At 43.4% G+C, this 22139-nt stretch overlaps 1 protein-coding gene across 3 annotated transcripts in view; it reads right to left on the reverse strand.

Annotated features, from left to right (window-relative positions):
- Positions 1 to 22139, reverse strand: part of ARMC9 (armadillo repeat containing 9) — a 116067-nt gene that overhangs the window by 14228 nt on the left and 79700 nt on the right. For 2 of the 3 annotated variants that reach the window (XM_075003814.1, XM_075003813.1), the window contains 4 exons: positions 10295 to 10399; positions 9754 to 9869; positions 4856 to 4980; positions 798 to 900 (listed from right to left, as the gene is read on the reverse strand). In XM_075003814.1, coding sequence (XP_074859915.1) covers positions 798 to 900; positions 4856 to 4980; positions 9754 to 9869; positions 10295 to 10399 — 449 coding nt within the window. The remainder of the gene's footprint in view (positions 1 to 797; positions 901 to 4855; positions 4981 to 9753; positions 9870 to 10294; positions 10400 to 22139) is intronic. The other variant, XM_075003816.1, reaches the window with a different exon arrangement.

The raw sequence follows: 22139 nt of genomic DNA on the forward strand, positions 1-22139 counted from the left end.
GGTTATCTAAACCTCTAAAAGTTGGTGTCAGAGGGGAAGAGGATACACCAAGCTTCACAGAGTCTCCCCTTGCTCCTTCATGCACTCCATCTTCTCTTTTGCTTTAAGTCCCTGCTTCAAATGTGTCCCAAGTCAGACACGAGCAAAAGTTGTTACCACCCAATGGTCATTTGATGGAATACATGAAAAAAGAAAGTGGATCTCAGGGTCCAGTTCCTAGCAGACAAACATCCCAATCTAACCAAACTGCATCATAATTGCTGAACACAGCAAGCCCTCGCAGAGAAGCCAAATAGTAGTGAACCCTTCGGGTAAGGATGGAGCACATTGATGGCAGAACTTCTACTGCTGCTGTCTGCAAACCATGGATAACTCAAATGGCATCTTTCAACTGTCACTAAACACACTTCAGTATTTTAATTCTTTTTGCTTTGCAATTTAATCCCCGTCATGGTCCCAATGACCTGCATCCTCATGTACATAATATAGGGTTTTTTTTGCACAGTAAGTCATCTAAGGAAGTGAGCAGGATATTTTTCTTTTCCCAGGAGACAGTATTAAGGGTTATGGGTGAATTAAATCAGTTTGCTTTAGATTTCTTTCATTCTGGCTCAGACTTTTAAAACAATAGCTGCCACTGGCAAAATTAAAAAGTGTTTTGTTTGGCAAGTAGCATCACAGCTTTGTCACCCCACACCACATCATACATCAGCTGGTTTCACAGCTGTATGGAATTAGCTGGTAACCACTCGGACTCCTCCCCTGTTTTCTGATATTCAGCACTTTTAAAATCATACCTGTATGACTGCCTGTTAACTTTGTCCTGGGTCAAATCACTGGACGGGGCAGACAGGTCTTCAGGAACTGCTGAGATGTGTTGATCTATTTTGCGACCAAATGCTATTTGAAAAGAGGCAATGTTTCAGGACAGAGGAGTCACTTTACAAATTACAAGTAAACACAGTTAGGCTATTTGAGTTTCCCCCTTATGCATGATATAATCAGGCCAATGGGAATTCACAAGTGACAAGAAGCAGGCACTTAAAGACTCCACGGTCAGCATTATTTTGTTTATGATGTTTGCTCATGAAACTAGACTGCTCCCCCTTGCCCAGCACTGATGTGGAATGAATAAATGAGATTTGTGCATGGAAGAAGTTTTCTGAGAGTGGCAAATGGGACGAACATGGGCACATCCAACTCAAGTGAAGAGACATTGGTGGTTAAGTTCCCTCACTTACAGCATGTCTTCACTACCTCCTGGATCGACGGGTTACTCCGATGGGTGCAGGGTCCTTTTACTGTGTCATCGAGCACTAGCCCATCAACTCTGGTACCCGACCAAAATGAGAAGAGTAAGTAGAGTGGATGGGAGCACATCAGCTGTCTACTTAATGCTCTGAAGATACCATTGTATGCAGACCTAAACTTGTAGACTTCAGCTATGTTGTCCACATAGCTGAAATTGTGTAACTTAGGCTGATGGCCCATGGTAGTATGGGCAAGGCCTTAGAAAACATGCCCCTGGAATGCCTTCATTTGGTGCTCTCATAATTGGATCGTGGGGTTCACACCTGGAGGTTGCAAACAGGTGTCAGAGGCTCATCGCCACGCTGATATCATATCACTAAGTGGTAGGATAGTGATTCGAGTTATACCCTTAGAAGATAGGTGAGGGATTCCCAGAGGGGCAAAGGAGCAGGTATGGAAAAGCTTGAGAGGCAACTTTAGACTAAGAAAGTGGAGAAAGGTTGTTGGCGCAAAGGCAGGCCCTTCCTTATGATTCTGATTTATGAGGCTGGATTATACTGATCCAACTGTTCATCTGATGTTTTCATCTCATGTAGCCCTTCACAATGGGTCAATCCCTGACCATTTCATTATTCTGCTGCATTAAACCCAAGGGCCGTGTCTACACTAGCCCAAAACTTCGAAATGGCCATGCAAATGGCCATTTTGAAGTTTACCAATGAAGCGCTGCAATACATATTCAGCACCTCATTAGCATGTGGGCGGCCGCGGCACTTTGAAATTGGCGTGGCTCGCCGCTGCACAGCTCATCCAGACGGGGCTCCTTTTTGAAAGGACCCCGGCTACTTCAACGTCCCCTTATGAGCAGATGGGAATAAGGGGACTTCGAAGTAGGTGGTGTCCAAGAAACTTCTCCTTCCCCTTCGCTCCCCCACAGGCACCAGACAGTCGGGGTCTTTCCCATGCTCAACCATATCACTTTGCTAGCCTCTGAACCAATTAAAGGACGTGCCTGCTACTTGATGCTGAATGCTGCCAGGCAGCCCCATGTCCTGGCTTGTGCGCAATTAGGGCTCCCAGGGCAGGAAAGATTTTCAGGGGCTTGCAGCCACCGGTGAGAAGTCTCCCCTGGCAGCTAAGGTTTTCAGGGCCTTTCTGCTGCATTACTTCAACTGGCCTCCCACCAAAACTATTTTCAGGGCCTTTCTGCATCAGGGGGAAGTCTCCTCCAGCAGCCAAGATTTTCGGGGGCTTGCTGCCGCTGGGGAGGTGGGGGAGTCCCTCCCGGGTGACTAAGGTTTTCAGGGCCTTTCTGCTGCATGGGGGGACTCCATCAACTGGTCCCCCACTGAAACTCCCCCATGTCCCCCACCCCAATAAGGACCTGCGGGGGGTTGGCTGCTGCCGGTGGGAAGTCTCCTTCAGCAGCTAAGATTTTGGGGGCGTTGGAGGGGAATGAGGGCAATGCAATTTGGGAAGAGGGTGTCAAATACCAGTGAACATACCCAGAATGCTATGGGTATGAGGGAACTGTGGGATGGGTTCCCATAATGCACTGCTGCAACAGTCAATGTTTGCCACTTGAGTATGGCAAGAAGTTGACTTTGTGAGGTACACATGGGAAAGTGAAGACAGTCAAATTCGAATTCATAAAATCCAGGGTTACACAATCGACATTAATAAATTTGAATTTCTCGTAGCATAGACGTAGCTCTCCTCTCTTCAGAAAGAAATACTGCAACTCACGTTGTTCTCTTGCTAAGCTGTATATTAAACACATTAATATGTTTGGCTAGAACCTACTAATGGACTTTGGTATAGATGAAACATAGTACCAAAGCTATAATGATCTGCAAAAATTAAAATGTTAACAGCGCTTTTTCCAAAAGTGGGGGCATAAATTCCATGATCCTAATCAAATTAAAACAGTAGCATTTACATTCTGCTTTCACCTAAATTTCCTGTTTAACAAGCCCCTATTCACAAACTGCTGTATAGTGTCATTGGCAAGGAATAGCTACTGCACTTTCACCCCAGACATGGCTATACTTCAGGGGTGAGATAATATCGGAACGCACCATTTTTATAAGACACTTGGGCTCTTTCAGTCCTTTGGACTGAACTGCGCCTTAGAAATAGAAGGGATTATTTCTGAGTCAATATTCAAGGGACAGTTTCATCCGACCAGACATTTTTAATCCGCAAGTAGCAGCACTTTTGATGTCTGCTTTTGCTTAATCTCCTTTACAAAGTTTGAATATTTAAAAGACTGTTTTTTTCTGAATATAGGAAAACTGCCAAGTCAACAGGTTTCCTATTAACTTACATCTGATGTTCTGAGCTGCTGTTTCTGACCAGCTGATCTCAGCAGAATGCTTTTGTTCAGTACCTGCACGCTAGTGTGAAATCTGAGGCTTGAAGACCATCCCTCTCATTAGGGCAAAGTATATGGAATGCTCGATGCATGCCTTGAGCTGGAACTTCATCTGCTTCTATTGCACTCTTTGGGTTAAGCCTATTATATCAGCTCTGAGCATTATGCAAGCAAATTCCTCTCCGCGAAACTTTTGTTACTCTTCCCAAAATCTCTTTCATTTCCTTTTTGAAATTAAAAAAAAAAAGCCATTTCTTTACTGATTCAAAGCATATTTTTAGCAAAGCAAAGACATCTTCCACTGACTTTTTTAATAATGCTGCCTTGGCCAGCTGCAAGCCGAATTCAACATATTCCAGTATATTTTGCTCTTAGTGCCTAATTGACACGGTCACTCTTAAACCTGCAAACAGGCTGGAACCCCACCGCTTGTATAAGTAAACCGCATACCCCTCCCTTTCTGAAAGGCAGCCCCAGATGAATTTGTGTTAGCATCCATTCAAGGTGCAAGGAAAGAATCTCTCTGTTTTGTTCTCTACAGCGGAAAACTAGAAATGCTGCCCCTCTGAAGGCAGCTCTGGCAACTTGCTAGGAGGCTAAGGGCCACAACTAATTTAAATAAAATGAAACAGGAATGCTGATGTAACCACAGGGGAGAAAATATGGGGCATATACTATCTTCTCTCCCCACAAAATTTTTACCGGTCTGCTTATGTCCCTTCACCTCTGCAGCTGTAAACGTAACGGGCTCCCATCCTCAACCAGATTCTACCATTTTAGAGTCGCCATGCAGACGACTGCAACCGCCTTCAACTGCAATGCAAAGGAGACGATAGGCCCCAGCAACAGTTCATTTAGGCCCAAAAAGAGTACTTATTTCATCAGGGCACTGCTGGAAACTGGGTAGTCTGTGGGTGACAGTTGTCTTTGAATTAAGATGGAACATTGCCTGCTGGATTCTTGAGTCTGCAGCACACAGATCTATGCAGCTCTAAATTCAACACTGCATACGGCATTTGTGGATACCGAGCCCTTTTGATTGCAGTTCTGCTTGGATCAAGATGGAGCACTGCACACCTGGGGCACGTACGCCACCCCTCCATATGAAAGAGGAAGGCAGTGACTGACCACATTCTGGAACACCACAGCATACCCACAAGGCATGCATTTCAGCAAAGGGCTGAGCCACTACAAGAACAATTAACAGCAGCATTCTCAAAATAGCCTTACATGCAGAGGAAACACAAAAGCCAGAAATACTGGATCTGCTACCGCACTGAGTGGGTGGACGACAGTTCTGCAGAGACTGGAGTTTGCCGTCCCTGCCATGGGAAGAAATGGCATCACTTTCTGGCCTGGAGGAGAAATGAGAATGCAGGGTGATAAATACTTACAACCTAAAAAAGAAAACCCCCAACATGAGAATGACGATATCGTTTCCTGGAAAGGCACAGAAGAAATAGAAAAGTGCATTTTATGTTGAAAGCTAGTGCCAGGCACCCAACTTAACAGCACTTTGATTGTTCTACTTAAATCAGATGATGTGAGATGTTTTTGAAATTAACTTTTTCTTCCCTGTCGCTTAATAAATAGCTCGGGAAGGAACCACAACTTACAACAATTTGGAGAGAGAAATCACCAGTGGCCCCCTCCGCAGAGACTGTGCCGATGAGTGTCTAGCAGCTACTCCGTAACAAGCTTGTTCAGGAGTGTAAAATTTGTTTCTGGGTGGTATGGAGGTTCCACGCCATGCAAAATTGTAACTGAACAGCTATAGAACTAGTTCACTTAACTTCTTGGGTCAGGCTGGTTGTTAGGAAGAGGGATAAGATTGCTTGGTAACCAGATGGCATGACAAGAAGCAGTGAGGGTAGGTTTGGAGGACAGGGTACAGGGCTGGGTGGGAAGCTACGCTCAAATGAGAGTTTTATTGAACGTTCATGGCAACGTTAGACTAAACAGTCTAGTTCAAAAAGCGACTTTCCAAGACAGTGGTTAATAATTGGACCACTAAATCAGTTTCTAAGGCAACAGACAGAAGAATATTAAACAGCTTGTCCCTCTTGAGTGAGCTCATGAAGTAGAAGATCTTTAAAAAGAGCTCTCCAGTATTTCCTGGCTAGAACATCCCCTTACAGCATAGACCAAGGGCTTGTCTACATGGGGACAATTAAGCCAAATTAACTCAACACATACAATTAAAGATGATATGTTAAACTATATTTAGTCCCTATATGGGCAGCCTCTTTCAGAATTAATTCACTTGCAAAGGCCACTTTAATACTGACTGGGAGTTTTCATATAAGCAGCTAATGCATTTTAACTAATGCATTTTTAATTCACACCTTTAGTTAATCAGAAGTAATTTTCCTGAGTGCCCCCCACCCCATAGTTAAGCCTAAACTGAATGAAGGCCATGCTGATTTTGAATGAGAGCCTCCACGCAGTGTTTAATACCATTAATCCACTTTAAATTTATACTTTCACTTAATTTGGATTAATTTTCCTGAGTTTCCCCATGTGGATGAGCATCAAGGGGTAAAACTTGTCATATTCCACAGCAGTTTGATACAACACAGTCAACTAGTTTACTGAAGTGGTTTATAACTAATGAATATAGCTCAAGCCTTTCTCTTCATGTCTGGACTACTAAATTCTGATCCGTTGTATTGCTTTGCTCACAGAAGGGCATCCTATTAGTTCTTATCCTCTAGTAATCAATTTCATTTGCTAAGTTAGTTAGCTAGGTACAAACTCCATTGCTTCTCATCCTTTTCTTCTAGAAATTCACTTTTCTGCTTATTGTCTTTGTCCTCTACTTGTTTTCTTGCAGACAGAAGTTAGCTACAGAGGGTTTCACTGTAAAACGCAAACTTTCCATGAATGCTATTATTGCCTGCTTCCCATTTTACCCTTAGTTGGCATTTAATATTATTTACCCCAGTTTTACAATCTGAGTAAAACAGAGAAAATTAAATTGTACACTGCTTTTAAATCAGCAAAAACACACATAATTTGCAGTTTTGCAACACAGGGTCAGAGAAACAATTTGCAGAGGCTGCTTTGCTTCATCATCATGTCGGTTCCCTCTGCCGTTGTAGTATGTTCCCAGGGAGATTCTCAGCAGTCCATCATTTAGTTGCATTGTGGAAACAAGCGCAGGCTAAGAGGAGACAATTCAAATTGTGTCACAGTTAGCCCATGGTGTGGCATCAGTGATAGAGAAGCCCGAAAGTCCTCATGTAATCCTTATCTGGAGTACTACTTGTGTGGACGTGAGTAATGGGCATGAGTTTTTTAACCTCACCTAGGGAACAGCTATGACCTAGGTATGAGTACATGTGGAAGGGAGTCAAGAGACCTCAGAGCTGTACCCAGATCTGCCACTGACTTGCTGCATGACCTCGAGCAAGTCATCTCACTTTGACACGCTTCATTTTTCTCATCTATAAAATGGAATAAGGCTTAGCCGCCTTTGCGGTGTTTGAGAACTATAGTTGGAAAGGACTATATGAGTATTGCATTTCAATTACCGTAGACTGCACAGAATGAATCCAGGTTTTCTGACTTACTGAGGATAACAGGAATTGCAGGGGAGGGAGAGCCCTTGAACAGTTTTGATGGCGTTGGTGAGCAGTAAAGTAGTATTTAGGGATTTAAAATCCTGTTTAGTTAGCTAGTTAAATGTTAAGTTTAAATGGTTAAATGGGGCAGAAAGGGTGGGCTGGAGCAGTCACACCTCCTCCTGCCATGGACAGCAGCTGCTCTGGCTGGGCTGGCGTGCCCCTGCCCCAGGCACACCTCAGGCTGCTGTGAACAAGGGCTGCTCCAGCCAGCAAGGAGCAACCCTCACCTGTGGTGGACCTTGAAGGTCTGCAACCACCCCCTGTACCTAGCAGGAAAGGGGCTGCTTCAGCCCCCACCAATTAAGGGTGATGTTTACCAGTTAACCAGTATCATCCCCAATGACTTTGGTCTGATGTTCCGAAACATACTAGACAGATTACATCATTTGGGGAAGTGAAAGAAAAACAAGAATAAAAAGATCTGGGTGTTACTGATAGCAGCCCACATTATTACTGGGTCCCTCTTCTCCTAGCACACGTAGATGGTTTGCTAAGATGTGGGATGTTATGGTTATGGAAAAAAAGACCATTCTAACAAATGATTCTTTTACCACATATTTTAAAATCTGTACCCCTTCTTATGCCTGTGGAGGAACCAGATTCCATAATCACGTCACCCATTTGCTGCAGAAGTTTATCAAGATTATAATATAAGCAAAAATAGGAGCCTGCAGGCCAGACTCTCCCCTGGGATATCCACATTTCCAATGTCAGAACTTGGGTCTGCTTCGTTCAAATACCATGCTTGATTTTTACATCCTGAAATGAGGAAGTATCATGCACTCAATTAGAAACTCGTTTTATCAAGGTTCTTATTAGTGCCTTTCTAGATATGCAATACACTTACACCATTCGTCTACCATTTCCTTTTACTTTCTTCTTTCGTATTTCACCTTTGTAACTTTTAATTGAATAAAGGATTTTGTGACAGTGGATGTGAAAGATCTGTGCAGAAGTCATATTATAGTCAAGTAGCGTATAGATACTCAAACAAAATTTTGTATTAAATGAGGCTTTCATTTACATCAAAGTGACTTTGACCTTTGGGTTTGTTGTCCTTTCTTTGTATACAGAAACTCACTATAAACTTACCAATCTCCTGATATTACTTCCCAAGCTTTGTGACTGTAAAGGCAGCTTTAAAAGAAATGATCACAACTTGTCTGAAAATGCTATTCTTATAAGTTTCAGCTAAGATCACTCTAATGCTACGTCTACACAGCAAGGTTTTTCCAAAATGAGTTATGTCTGAAAAGGGCGTTCACACTGGAAGAACGAGAAGTCCTGTGGCACCTTATAAACTAACAAATATATTAGGGCATAAGCTCTGTGGGTAAAGACCCACTTTGTCACGTGCTCCAATATATCTGCTTGTCTATAAGGTGCCATCGGAGTCCTCGTTTTTGCAGATACAGACTAACACAGCTATCCCCTGATATTTGTCACACTGCCGGGGCATTTTGAAATTGAGCGTTCACCCTAGAAAGCCCAGTTTTGAAGTAAGAGCAATGATGGGATGCCTCCCTGGAGGCAAATTAAGTTGTAATTACCTCTGCTTAGTACACAGTGAGTCAATTTCAAAACTGAATGGGGGAAGTTTGGCGAAAGTGGTTCATTTTGATAGCATTACTATTTTAAGTGATCCCCTTCCTGACACCACAGAGAAGCAGAGTGCAGAGGGCTGAGAGAGTGTGGTGGAAGAGGCCCCATCCAGCTGCTGCTAGCAACCAGGCCCCCTGCCCCCTGGTAACTCCTTGGCTTGCGTCGCTTGGGAGAAGGTGTTTAGGGCAAAGGTGTGACATAGGAGAAGAGGAAGAGTAGAGGTGGGGTCTGCAGAGGACGGGGGGGGATTGCCTGGGCCTCATGCGTGAGGCACTTTGGGGAGCTGCCCGAGGCCCCACTAGAGATGGCTCTGGTCCCAGCAAAGTGGAGCGCAGCAGGCTGGGAGATGGGTGATGGGGAAGAATGGAGCTCCTGCTGCCGCAGTGAGTCCAGGGAGCCCGACCACTGCTGCTACCCTGCTCCAGGCCCCTAGTAGTCTCCCGGCTCATGTTGCCCAAGGGAGTAGGATTCATACAATGAGTGCAATGGGGGCAGAGAAGGGATGAAGGCAGGGCAGATCCCCTGGTGGAGACTGGTTGCCCCAGACCCTGCACCTAGGGCACACAGGACAGGAGGTTGCCCTGGGCCCCGCACACCCATAGGGACAGGCCTTGTGGAAAATATGGACACATTGTATTTATGGCAAGCTTAAACCAAATGACTCTAAACTTTCACTCCATTACCCCAAAGTACATGACTTTGGTCAACGGACCCTGCTTCGACTGCAGTTTTCCTTCCCTATCCATTATCTTACGTAAAGAGCTTTGAAGAATGACAATGGCAATGTACTTTCCCATGTGGAGGCTTTATTTTTTGTATATTCAAAACACATTATTTTGGAGCAAAATTCAAAGTTATGAACAAGTAATCCAACTTTCTGCCTCATTAGCCCAGACTTACGTTGGGTATGCAGCTCTGTGACAGCCCGGCGTGACTGGTCTCTGGAGAGGCTCATCTATGCTCTGCTGGATACCAGGAAACAGCTTCTTCTTCACTTTTGGGGTATGGGTCATTATCTGATACACAGGAGGAGAAAAGGGAAAGGGGAAAATGGGCGACTGAAGTCACTGGGATAGAGACAAGAAGACAACTGGAGCATCAGCTTAGGCTGTATCCTAATGTCACTGAACAAAATTGCCATCAGTTACTTCATGACGGCGCTATAACTCTGCTCCATGCTGGCTCATACAGGACACATATTTTTCCCTTTCCCAAGCCCATCTTATCTGTGCTGGATAAGTGCTCCTGAACTCATAGTAAGGAATTGGGGCTGAGTAGGCAGGTAAGGAGCTTAGTCTCAGCCCACCTTATATGTAGCATGCAGAAGAGGGTGGCTGTCATAAAAAAAAACCTCTCGGTGTTAAATTCCGATTGAAATGTTGAAATTAAATACCTAGTCAAAGAAATTCCTTATTTTAGAATCCCAAAGAGTGGTACTTACTCCCAAATATTCTGTTGTCAGCAGCTTCTCCCCTGACAGCTCTCCCAGCTGAGGCTGTAACACCTCATCTTTGTCCAGATCAGCTTCCATTGTACCATGGTCCTCCTGTGACAATAATATACCTTGATTACTTAATCCCAGATCCTTGAGCAGCTTTCAGTTCCACTCAAAGCATTTAATTTTTACTCTGACAGTCACTTGCGAAATACACATTTAAAACACAAATGACTCTTGCTACTGTGGCTGTATGTGTAAATTCATGTGTGTGTGAATTGTTATACGGATGTGTGCATGCATGTGCATATACACAAACAAGTCCACGCTTTTTAGTCAATCAGAAATTAATATGAATAATTCCTCTCAACTGTTACATAACCTTAACAAGACTTGGAGGGAAAATAAATTATTGAACCAATCAGCTGCTTTCACTGAAATCTTAAATGCCCAAATATTCTGTGCACACTTTAGACCCAGCAATTAAAGAACATGATGTTAATATTCATAACTTTCTAATGGTAACAGTTCCCTTCCAACCTCCAAGAACCACACAGATCAGCATCACAACACAAGAAAAGGAAAGGCGTTCTGCTTTTTTTTAAAAAAGGTTGCAACAATAAACCATTGTATGCAAAAGTAAATTCATCGCTCCTCCCAAAAGAGGTTTCGTATTTTACATAGTAACTACAGTTCTTTGCCATGTGTCCCCCATGGGTGTTCCATATCAGAGATGCATGTGCCCTGTGTGTCTCTGAACAAAGTTTTTTGGGAGCAGCGCCTGTTCAGCCTGCAGACACACACCAGACCTCCATCTGTCCCACACTGAGGACATATAGAGCCGTAGGGACAAAAACACCCTCAGTTCCTTCTCTATTGCAAAGGCACACGAGATAAGACTTGGAAGCAGATCGGAAGCAGGGCATGTAATGGAGCACCCACAGGGGGACACTTCTCAAAGAGCGGTAAGATTACTTTATAAGGTAAGTGATATCTCCTTCTTCTTTGAGCAATGTCTCTCTGGGTGCACCACTTCCAAGGACTCCTGAGCAATGCTCTTGGACAGAGGGCAGAGCTTCAGAGTTGTGTCTACGACAAATGATGGGACTGCCAGGCCAACAGCAGCACCTGATCCTAAGTGGGCACCAGGGCACAGGGCTGCCAAAAAAGTATGAACTGATGCCCAAGTTGAAGCATTGCAAATGTCTTCCACTGGTACATTTTCCTACAGTGTCCTGGAGGTACATTGGGACCTTTGGAATGGGTATTATTCTAGAATAGGGCTAATCATTAGCAGCCTTATAACAAGAAATATTTGTTTGCCTGTAGGCAGTACAGTAGCTAGAGTCTGCCAGATGTTCTTGGCAGGTTCAGTAAGAGCCTCCTCACTGGCAAAGGCACTTGACTAGGAGTTGTCATGGGCAGTGTGTCTAAAACCTTATGCTGTAACTCTGAGACCTCCTCCAAGGGGATCTGGAGAGACTCCCCAATCTGCTTTGCACGTTCTTGACACTGTTTAATATCATTAGCATCAGAAGGTGGGGAAGGCATCCTAGCCTCATCTGGTGAAGCTGAGCAGATATTGGTTTGTGGTGTCACTTTCTTCTCAGCTCTTGCCTTTCGCTCCTTGAAAGCGGGCTGAGGTCCCTGTGTACTAAACCCTGAACCTTGTTTAATACTATGTAATGTTGGACAATGACAGGGTCACATGAACGCTTTGAGCTTTTGAGTCCATATATTCCATCTAAATCAATACAATAGATATCCTTGCTCAGAAATCTGAGACTATGAGGAGGTATCTTCAACATAGTTCAATGTTTATCTGCCTCATTCTGTAGGTAGCAGAGAACTAGGAGGTACTGAGGAAGGGGAAGGTCTCCATGATGTAGAATATCTCAGTTATTTAGTATCTGTGTGTTCAATGATGTGGGTCTAATGATCGCAACAGACCCAGCTAAGTTTCCCCAACACCACAAACCAGATAAGGATCGAAGGTGCCAGGCCAGGTTTATTGCAGAGCTAAGTACAAATAACAGTTGTCAAGTAGACTCTACTGAACCACAGAGCATATGTACTTGCCCCAATGGAATGACTCAGTCAGTGAGAAATTTCCACTGCCTGCTAGGTCAGACAAAGACTGTTCCCCGCACAAGACACTGCTTGATATACAGATACAAACAAATCACATTTCACTGCTGACGTATCAGGTTGCCACCCTCTGACATTGTGAGGTTACCAACCTCTGATGCTACTTAGATACCACCCACCACCCTGTACTTTGTAGTTTCATTAGATCATCTTGTATCCATCGCACTGTCATTTTAGACCCTTTCCTGAACCTGGGTCTGTATCTGTGAGGAGCTGGTACCAAGGTCTTTTTTAATGAGCTGGTGCTACCTTGTGATTTCAACTTATTACTTGTACCAATTATTGTTCTGAAACTGGGCTGATTACGAGTACATGTTTTGTACATTCAGCTCTGTTTGTGCCAAGTTTTGTTATCAGGCTTTTGCCTCTTGCTCACAGCTTTGCCTTGCTTTATGTTAGCCATGTTTTGTTCATTGTTGCTAGGCTGTAGGCTCAAACCAGGCCTGTGTTATGTGGGCTTAGGCCTTCGTCTGACTACACAGACCACAAGCTCTGGAGCACAGGTGCAGAACAAACAGACCCCGCTACCAAAAGTCAGAGGCACATGCTCATCTGAAATGCAGCTCCCAAAGGGATGCTACTGAAAGACGAATAAGGTAAAAAACCCAATCCAAAACCCCATTAAATTACATGACGACCATCTATTCCACTCAGTGTGCTTTAAATGATTTTCAAAGAGCATTCATGAAGAATAGGATGAGACAAGCATCCTTACTATTAGTGACGTGACAAAGTGAGGGAGACCAGGCTTTCAGTCAACCTGGGAAATAAATCTGTCATGAAACGGCCCCAAGAGAAGCCCGCTTCTGGATAGGCCATGGCAGAGCAGACATGTCTGCCTCAGTGTCTCCTTTCAGAAGCCCCAGAAATAGTCAGGTTCTTAAGTATAAATACAGCTCTTGGGGGACTGATTTTACAAGTCCAACACACGTAAACCATAACAAAAAAAGTCCCACAACCACAGTTCAGACAGCATCCCTCATCACATCCCAGCTCTTTGTGTTCGTTCTTCTCTGGCCCTCTAGCTTCAACTCTCCAGCTTGGAGAGCCAGTAGACATCTCTGCTGCTCTCAGCTTTCATCCCTCACCAACCACCTCTTCCATGGCTCTACCCCCGCACTGCCTGCCTTCCTACCCCTCAGGCCTTTTCAGCCTTCCAGCACCAACTCCTGAAAGTCAGCATGTTAGCCTCTCAATGACCACCTGCTACTTCCTTCCTCTTTCCAGGAAAGGCTTGCGGACTCTCCCCTATCATCTTGTGACTCATGCAGATAAACTCAGTCAGTGAGAGAACGGTGGTCTCTCTCCTCTCAGATTCTGCCTGGTCCTTTATAGTCTCCAGCAGTTAGACTGCCCTGAAAAGGCCAAATGGGAGCAACTGTTCTGGCATGGGGAGATGGATCTATTTCATTTAATGAGCCAGCCACCCCGGAATACTCTTGCTACAAAAATTACCCAAATTTTGGATTCTTATGCAATCTCAAAACAGTTTAAGAAAGATGCTCTATAAGTGTGTATATGGGAGAGATTTCATGTGGTAGCAATGGGTACATGCTGACTACAGATACTGTGGCCATCCTCAGCAGGCCTTGATTCAACTGAGCTGTGTGGATTCACAACAGCTAAAGATCTGGCCCTATATTTTTCTGATTGCACCTTTATCTATTTAGCACCTATTAAATTGCTTGAACAAAGCCATGATCTTTGCTCTGATAGGGCTATTTTGTTTCTTGCTAGCACTGCTGCCATGGGCATAAGGAATATGTGACCATACTTGTATGTGTTGGTTATAGATATATTGCTTATAGGCCACAAAAATATTCAATGCTTTAATGGATAAACCTTGCAGTGAATTATTATTCCAAGCAGGGAATTACGGATGCACCTATTAAGCTAATCACCTGGGATGATACCTTCCACTAAATAAGAAGTGGGTTCTAGTTATGATGCAATCACTAAATAGGAAGTGATTTCAGTCTTTACTCATTTTCCTTTCTCAATTATACTTTCCAAAAGTGGCTGCAAAAAAGACCAGTGCAGCCATTTTTCTCAATGAACTGAAGAAAATTATTCTTCATTCTGCTTACTAAAAATGGTTGAGCAGCACTGCTGGTCTAGAATGGTTACATTTCAGTGGTAGATATGTGAATTCTGTGTAAGTAAATCAAGACTTTCAAAGCATTTCAGAGGATTTAGACAGAAGCCTGCAAGACAGAGTGGGTGACATACTATCTTTTATTGGACCAACTTTCGTTGCAGAGAGAGGGACAAGTTTTCAAGCTCAAAGCCTTGCCTCTCTCACCAACAGAAACTGGTCCCATAAAAGAGAGTACCTCACTCACCCATTACTGTAATACCCTGGGACCAACCTGGCTACAATAAAACTGCACACAATTAATTTTAATGAAAGATACAAGTCTAAAACCCCTAGACATATTAACCCTACCTAAAATATCAACCATAGTCTAAAACAATTCTGCAGTTATTCTAGCTGAAAAGAACAATACAAATGTAGCATCAGTGGCTTTCCTGTTGTTTGTCTTCTTCAGTATGCTTATAACATAGCAGCTAGACCTATGCCAGGAGTTAAACTGAATGATCATAACATCTTTCCTGACGTTCCATTGGCCTGAGAACAGTTTGACTTTTAACAGCTCCTCACAGATTGTCTCTATTCATTATATTATTTATCTTAACCAGATATCAAAGGTCCTCCAGTTGAGGTTTCCAGTTCATTCTCCATACACAGTTCTGGTCTCTATTGACGAGTGGGCACCTTTCAACCTCCACTCTGCTCCCCAATGTGGTGAATTCTAATCCTCAGAATCTCATAGCTGCCTGGATATTGCCTAATGTCCTAGGTATGTGGATCCAAACACATCTACATTCTAAGCCCTTTCACAGGGTACATCCCAAACATAAGCACTGTTATTCCACTACAGCACCACGACAATGATGCCCTGTTCTACCTCCACACAAAGGCTGCAGAAACAACTGCAGCGAAGGTGTTAAAAGCTTGAAGTCTTCAGCCTGGTCTACACTGGAAAATTAAGTTAGCTATGTGAATCTACTACTTACTCCTTAACCCTTGTACTCCTCATGGAGCATAAGTTGTCTACAAGTCTCCTCCACTTCACGCTGTCTTGGGAAAAAACTTCTAGCTGGCTCCTGCAGTACTCCAGTTGTTGCCCTTCAATCTCAGTACATCTTCTCCACGTTGTCTGAAGTCTTCCTCTTTTGCGATTTCCTTGTGGGTTCCATGTGAGAGCTTGACAGACTCTGCTGGATGATGGCTTTCTGAGAGTGTGGCCTAGCCATCCCCACTTCCTTCTCTTGATTTCAATGTCAAATGGTTCTTGTCCTGCTCTTTCCAAAGCTCCTAATTTGTGACTAAGTCTTGCCATCTGATATGAAGGATATACTTCAGGCATCTGTTTATGAGTGTCTGTAGCTTGTGATTTGAAGACTTTTTAGTATACCACAGAAGTGACCAAGCTGGGATTGAGATTCAACATGGAGCAGGTGAAGGATTTAGTAAGAAGATCCAGTTTCCAAGTGGAGCTGTCCAACAGACATGCACTTCTGGCAAACCTCTTCCAGAAAGATGCTACCATGGAACAAATTTGGGAACACACCAAAACAGCTGAGAAAGAAGCCTGTGATAGAATGCTAGGAAAGAGCACAAGGCATCACAAAGAATGGACCACAGCAGAAACTCTGAGAAAAGTAAAGGAACAAAAGGACAGAAAAGCAGCAGTCAACAACAGCAAAACAAGGGCAGCCAAGGAGGAAGCTCAGAGACTGTATTCAGAAGCCAACAAAGAAGTGAAAAAGGTTGTAAAATGGGACAAGAAAAACTTCACATCACACAGATGTTAGCTGGGTCACAGTGTACCGTGGATCAGTCAGTACAAGACAAGGGGGGGCGTATGTTAACAAACCCAGGTGAGCAGCTCAGTAGATGGAAGGAACACTTTGAAGAGCTACTTAACTGTCCTGCCCACGTGGAACCTCTCAAGTTACCATCTGCAAATATACTGCTGCAAATTAACAGCAGCAGACTTACAAAAGAAAAAAAATCAGAAAAGCCATTGCCCATCTGAAAAGTGGAAAAGTACCTGGTCCAGACAACATCCCTGCAGAAGCAACTGAGGTATATATGATGTATAATCTATTTGGGAAAATCTGGGATGCTGAAGAAATCTCACAAGATGGGAAACATGGCTACCTTATCAAGCTTCCACAGAAAGGCAAACTGAAGGAATGCAAGAACTGCAGGGGCATCACAGTATTGAATAGTCCAGGAAAAGTGTTCAACACGATTCTCTTGGAGATAATGAAGATAGAAATCGATAGACAGCTCAGGGAAGTACAGGCCGGCTTCCAAAGTGAGAGACCCTGTACTGAACAAATAGCAACTCTCAGAGTGATCACAGAACAGTCGCTTGAGTGAAAAGTCCACATCTCTGAACAAAGTTGTTAAACTGACCTAAATTCCTGCGTAGACAGTGCTAGATGCCTCTTGGGGAGGTGGATTACCTACACTGATGGATAAACTCTCCCATCTACACAGGTAGCATCTACACTCAAGTGCATCAGCTCTGCCTCTGTGGCATTTTAAATGCACACAAGCCTTAAAAAAAATCTCCTGTCTTCTAGCTGAAAGGTATTTTTACACAGAAGTTAACTGATTTTATTGCCAGGTGCTGAGTGATAGATGGATCAGAAGATATCCTATAAATATCTATTGTCCCATTATCTTATAAATCTCACATTTACAAATTAATTTAGAATTAGATCGCATATATTATGCATTTAGTTTTGCAGACTGCTTTTAAAGATTGTCCAAACCCAATTAAAACCATATTTAAAGATTTAAAATAAATCCAGTATTTAAAAATACATACTTTAACATTGTACCCGCTGGTACAGGGCATAGCATAGCCATTCATGTGCTAACACAAGCATGCTTTGGTGAAACAGGTGCTTTAATCTATTTTTAAAACAAGAAGGGGCATATAATCTTCCTCTTAAGCAATACATCCGGCAGCTCTTACTTCTTGTGGGGGGTCCCATTGGCTTTAATGGGGGGTCTAGAACATGCTCTAGAAGTAGGCACTAAAGATATATTGAAGGCATAACCTTTTAAACAATTATAGTAATCCATATAATTATATTGCAAGAAATGTTAAGTGTAAAGACACTTAAAAGATCTGTGAACTTTTTTTTTGTTCTTAAAGAATCACAGAGTTTTGGATTCCTGCATCTGTCTGTCTATAAGATGCCAAAAGACTTCTCGTTGTTTTTGCAGATACAGACTAACACGGCTACCCCTCTGATACTTGCAATGTGTACATGCTTTATGGAAGACAATATCCTTGACTCTCAGCTGGATGCCAGCTATTGAGTCTGGCAAGTCATAGTTATAGCTCCAGATGGCGACTGACTTTTAGCTTATTTCCATGGCATGGGAAATGATTGATGGAATTGTTGAAAAAAGGTATGAAAATTTTGAGATCAGCCAGCACGTACAGGTTGACCCTCTGTCATCCATCACCCTTAGGACCTGACCAGTGCCAGCTGAAAGAATTTGCAGGACCATGGGAGGTCAGTATTGTCTAGTGCATTATCAGCACTTTCACGGCTTACTGGGCTCTTAGTAGACATTCAGGGGTACATTAGAGCTAAATAACAGCACAGAACACTGAGGCCCAAGAGTGGTGGCTGGAAATAAACTTTATGGGACCATGGGAAACTTGGCCACACCCACGATAAGTGGTCGTCCGGCTAACTAAAAGCATGAAGGATTATGGATGTTGCTGGACAAGAGCGTTCCAGATAAGACAAGATCAATCTGTGCCTTTTTTCACCCTTGCTTTGTGGCTGGTGTGCCACTGTCTATGTCCACAGAGATCAGGAGAAAATAAGCCAGCACACAAGTAAGACTCCCACTTGTTAATGTAAGATGTTGGATGGCAGCCAAAGCCATCAGTTCTGTTCTCCCAACAGTGAACACAGAACTCAGAAACGTAGAAGCTAACGTCAGTTATACTTACAATTTGAGGGGAAATATGAATTAGAATATTTTGCCTATTATTTTTATTTAAATTTTTTTTTAATTTTCCTTTTCTCAGTTGGCATGATTTTAGTGAGGCTGGACTGGCAAATGAATAACTCACTTTGCTACACTGGAAGCCTACACAACTGAAAGCTTTTTCAACCACTGAAATGTTCACATTTCACAGTGTCTGTATCATCTTACAAAGTGCCATACTGTGAAGGAATCCACATCTCTGAACACAAAGAATGATATTCTGTAACTATAGCTGACTTGATTTCCAGTTTAAAAAATGTTTTTAAACCCATCCTGCCCTTCTGCCGCAAGAAGTGTAATTTCTAAGAGCTGGACAAAATCCATCAGTCTCCAGTTAAAAGTTTTTAGTTTTGTTTGTTTTAAATAAATGTGCACTTTACAGGATTTAAGATGCTACAAAAGCTTAAAGCCTAGTGTCATTATAGCTTCACTGACATGGGCTGTTAAAAAGGCCTCTTAGAAAAGCTGCAGTACCGAGAAAGCTGATTCACTAAAACCATCAGAGACCTGGCTTTGAAACAGACAGAAAGCTCTGGCTTTTATGAAAAGCCCAAGTATTCCCCCATAGACAGTAGCATCTACCAACTCTTAGGCTGTGTCTACATTACCACCTTCCTTCGAAGGAAGGATGGTAACGAGGCTGCTCAGAGTTTACTAATGAAGTGCTGCCGTGCATAGGCAGCACTTCATTAAGCAAATTCCCCTCTGCGGCAACTCCGAAGTTTTAAACTTCAAAGTACTGGCACACGTTGAAGTACCGGCACACAAAATTTTGAGGAGTAAGGGGACTTTGAAAATGCCCCAGCACTTCAAAGTACTGGTGGGTGCGCCGCAGCTAGACGCGTGCCAGTACTTCGAAGTTTAAAACTTCGGCGTTGCCACGGGGGAGGGGGGGCAGGATTTGCTTAATGAAATGCCACCTATGCATGGCAGCACTTCATTAGTAAACTCCAAATAGCCTCATTACCACCTTTGAAGGAAGGTGGTACTGTAGACACAGCCTTAGAGTAGTTTAATCCTAAGTGGTCACTAACATTAGATCTGTTAAAAGACAACATGAGATCAGATTAAGGTAAGTTAAATACAGAAATAGCAACATACAAAAAGCTAATGGTAACACACATATTGCCATAATGGAAAGTCAGAGGGACGTGGTAAGGAAAATGGGCGGTGATCCAAAAAAGCCACCTCTCCATAAAGCTGTTTCTTGGGCTTGTTTCTTTAAAATAATCACTATACTACGAACATTTGCAACAAGATGGGCACAACCATATTATAAAACAGGCAGTCTGTGTTTACAGCCAGCACACATGTACCCTGAAATGCAGAGATTCTGTGGCAGTTTGTAAAGTTGTCTCCACTGGCACTGTCGATATGAGTGTGTACCAATACATTTCGAGTGCACAGATCTTTCCCAAACTCTCCTTTCAGTTGGTTTGCCAGGCAGCTCTGCAAGACCAGAAATAATCAGGGAACTCCATCTCACCGTGGAGAACAAGTACTTTCTACACCTGTGAGATAGTGAGTGAACAAATCATGGCTTATTTATAAAAACAATAACCTGCCTGAAACAAATATGCAATTTTGTTGCCATTTATTTTGGCATAAATCTTCTACACCAATTTTGTAATCAAGGGACTAGAATAGGCCTCCATTTGATAACAGAATGCAATTATCCAGTGGCAATGAATAGCTTAGCACCTAGCAGTGCTTCCATAAATCCAAGAAAATAAAGATTTCTATTTTACCTCTAACAACTAGCATTGACCTTAAAGATGACTCTCCTGGAAGTGAGTTTTTAAAAAGAGGTCTTCTTGGGAGTGTTTTCTTTTGTATTAAAGAAGAGCTTATGTACCATGAACATACAGACCTCTGTGTGTAGGTCTAGACCATTGGTGGGGAACCTTTTTTGGGTCAGGGCCACTGACCCATAGACAAATCAGTCGGGTGGGGGTCACACAAGTGAGAAACAAACAAACAAAAACCTTTCCCAAACCCTCCCATCATTCCCCTCGCACACCAGCCTCAGAACCTAAGGGGACTTGGGGTGCGGGGGATGATCTGGCCAGGAGTAGCTTGCAGGGCCTGGGTGGGAGGAGATACAGAAGTGGGCTGGTGTGCAGGATCTTGGTGGGAGGAAGAGTGCAGGAGGGTTTGGGTGGTGGGGTCTGGAACAGAGAGGTCAGGGTGAGGGGGCTGGAAGGGAGGGAGCATAAGCAGGATGGGGGTGGGCAGTCGGGGTGGAAGGGAGGGTGCAGAAAGCGGGTGAGAGGTCTGGGATGGAGGGGGCAGATGCTGGGGAGGAGAGCCCCAAGCCTCAGGGGTCCGGATCCAGGCAAGCTGAAGTCCAGATTCAGACCATGGGCTGGGGGTTCCCCATCCCTGGTCTAGACATTTGGCTGTTTTAACATTCCAGTTCTACAAAAATAGAACAGGACATAGAGAATTAACTCCCCTTTTCCTCCTGAGAGCAACCCCTGAAGAATAGGGTGCTCAGCATTTATAAAATTCAGGCCACATCTTTCTTGAAGTGGTCTCTGCGTCACCATCCATCACAACCGATCAAAGCCATGTCAAAGTATCCCTTGCAAAAAAAGTGTCCGAAACCAAAGGAAGATTTAACCATCTTGTGCTCTCAGTGGACGTAAGGCAATCACTGTTACAACCCATAACTGCTCCCTCCTAATAAGGCCTTCGATAAACAAAAGATGTAAGTTGCAATGAGCAGATATAAAGATGAGTTCCTGAAACACCCTGAATGTGTCACAGGCATTGCTTTAAAGGAAGATTACTGAGCATTCATGCATATCACAATACTGGAAAATGAAGTAGCTATAACAATTTCACCCTATAATGACTCAGTTCTTTGCACTGTCTAGAGCCAGGCAGCTGAGAGTGTTAATTAACATTTTTGCAAATATAGGCTTGAATATGGGGAAGGTCAAAGGTTGTATCAGGTTACTGGTTTCAATCTAGTCTTCAGTGGACATACTTATCAAGAACTCATGAATCCATGGGATGGGCACTGGCTACCAGAAAGCCAAGGGCTTCAGAAATATCCAACCACAGATGACAATGGTGCATCAAAGCCAGATGCTGTGAGGTGCTGATGTCAATAGGAACTGAGGTTGCCCAACAGCTCACATGAACTGGGACATTTGCAATGATCTTCTAACTTCACAATGAATCAAATACGGGGCAGGGACCATCTTTTAGTTCTGTTTCTATATATTGCCCGTGATGTTCTGTACTTGGGCGAGTGTCCATATAGAGCAGGCCACATGTGGCATCAAGAGAAATGATATGTTGAAACCCACTGTTCCACATAAATGTGTATCATTAATGAGTATGAAGTTATGAGACTGTATTGTATTGTGGTCACTAAAATACACTGTGTGTTGGGAAATCGGCTAGATATTAGATCTCCAGAGACAAGAACCAGGGTGTTAACCAACTCCTGGGCAGGTGTCAAACAACCATTAACATCCGTTGTCCTGTAAGTGAGCTACAATGCAATGACCAAGGCCATACCAAGGAATTGCTCAACTGTGCCTTTTGACTCAATGATATCTACCCAATGTGCCTGAACTTGCGCTCTCCAAACACAGG

This window comes from Carettochelys insculpta, chromosome 10 (genome assembly GCF_033958435.1).
Source record: "Carettochelys insculpta isolate YL-2023 chromosome 10, ASM3395843v1, whole genome shotgun sequence".
Taxonomy (NCBI): Eukaryota; Metazoa; Chordata; order Testudines; family Carettochelyidae; genus Carettochelys; species Carettochelys insculpta.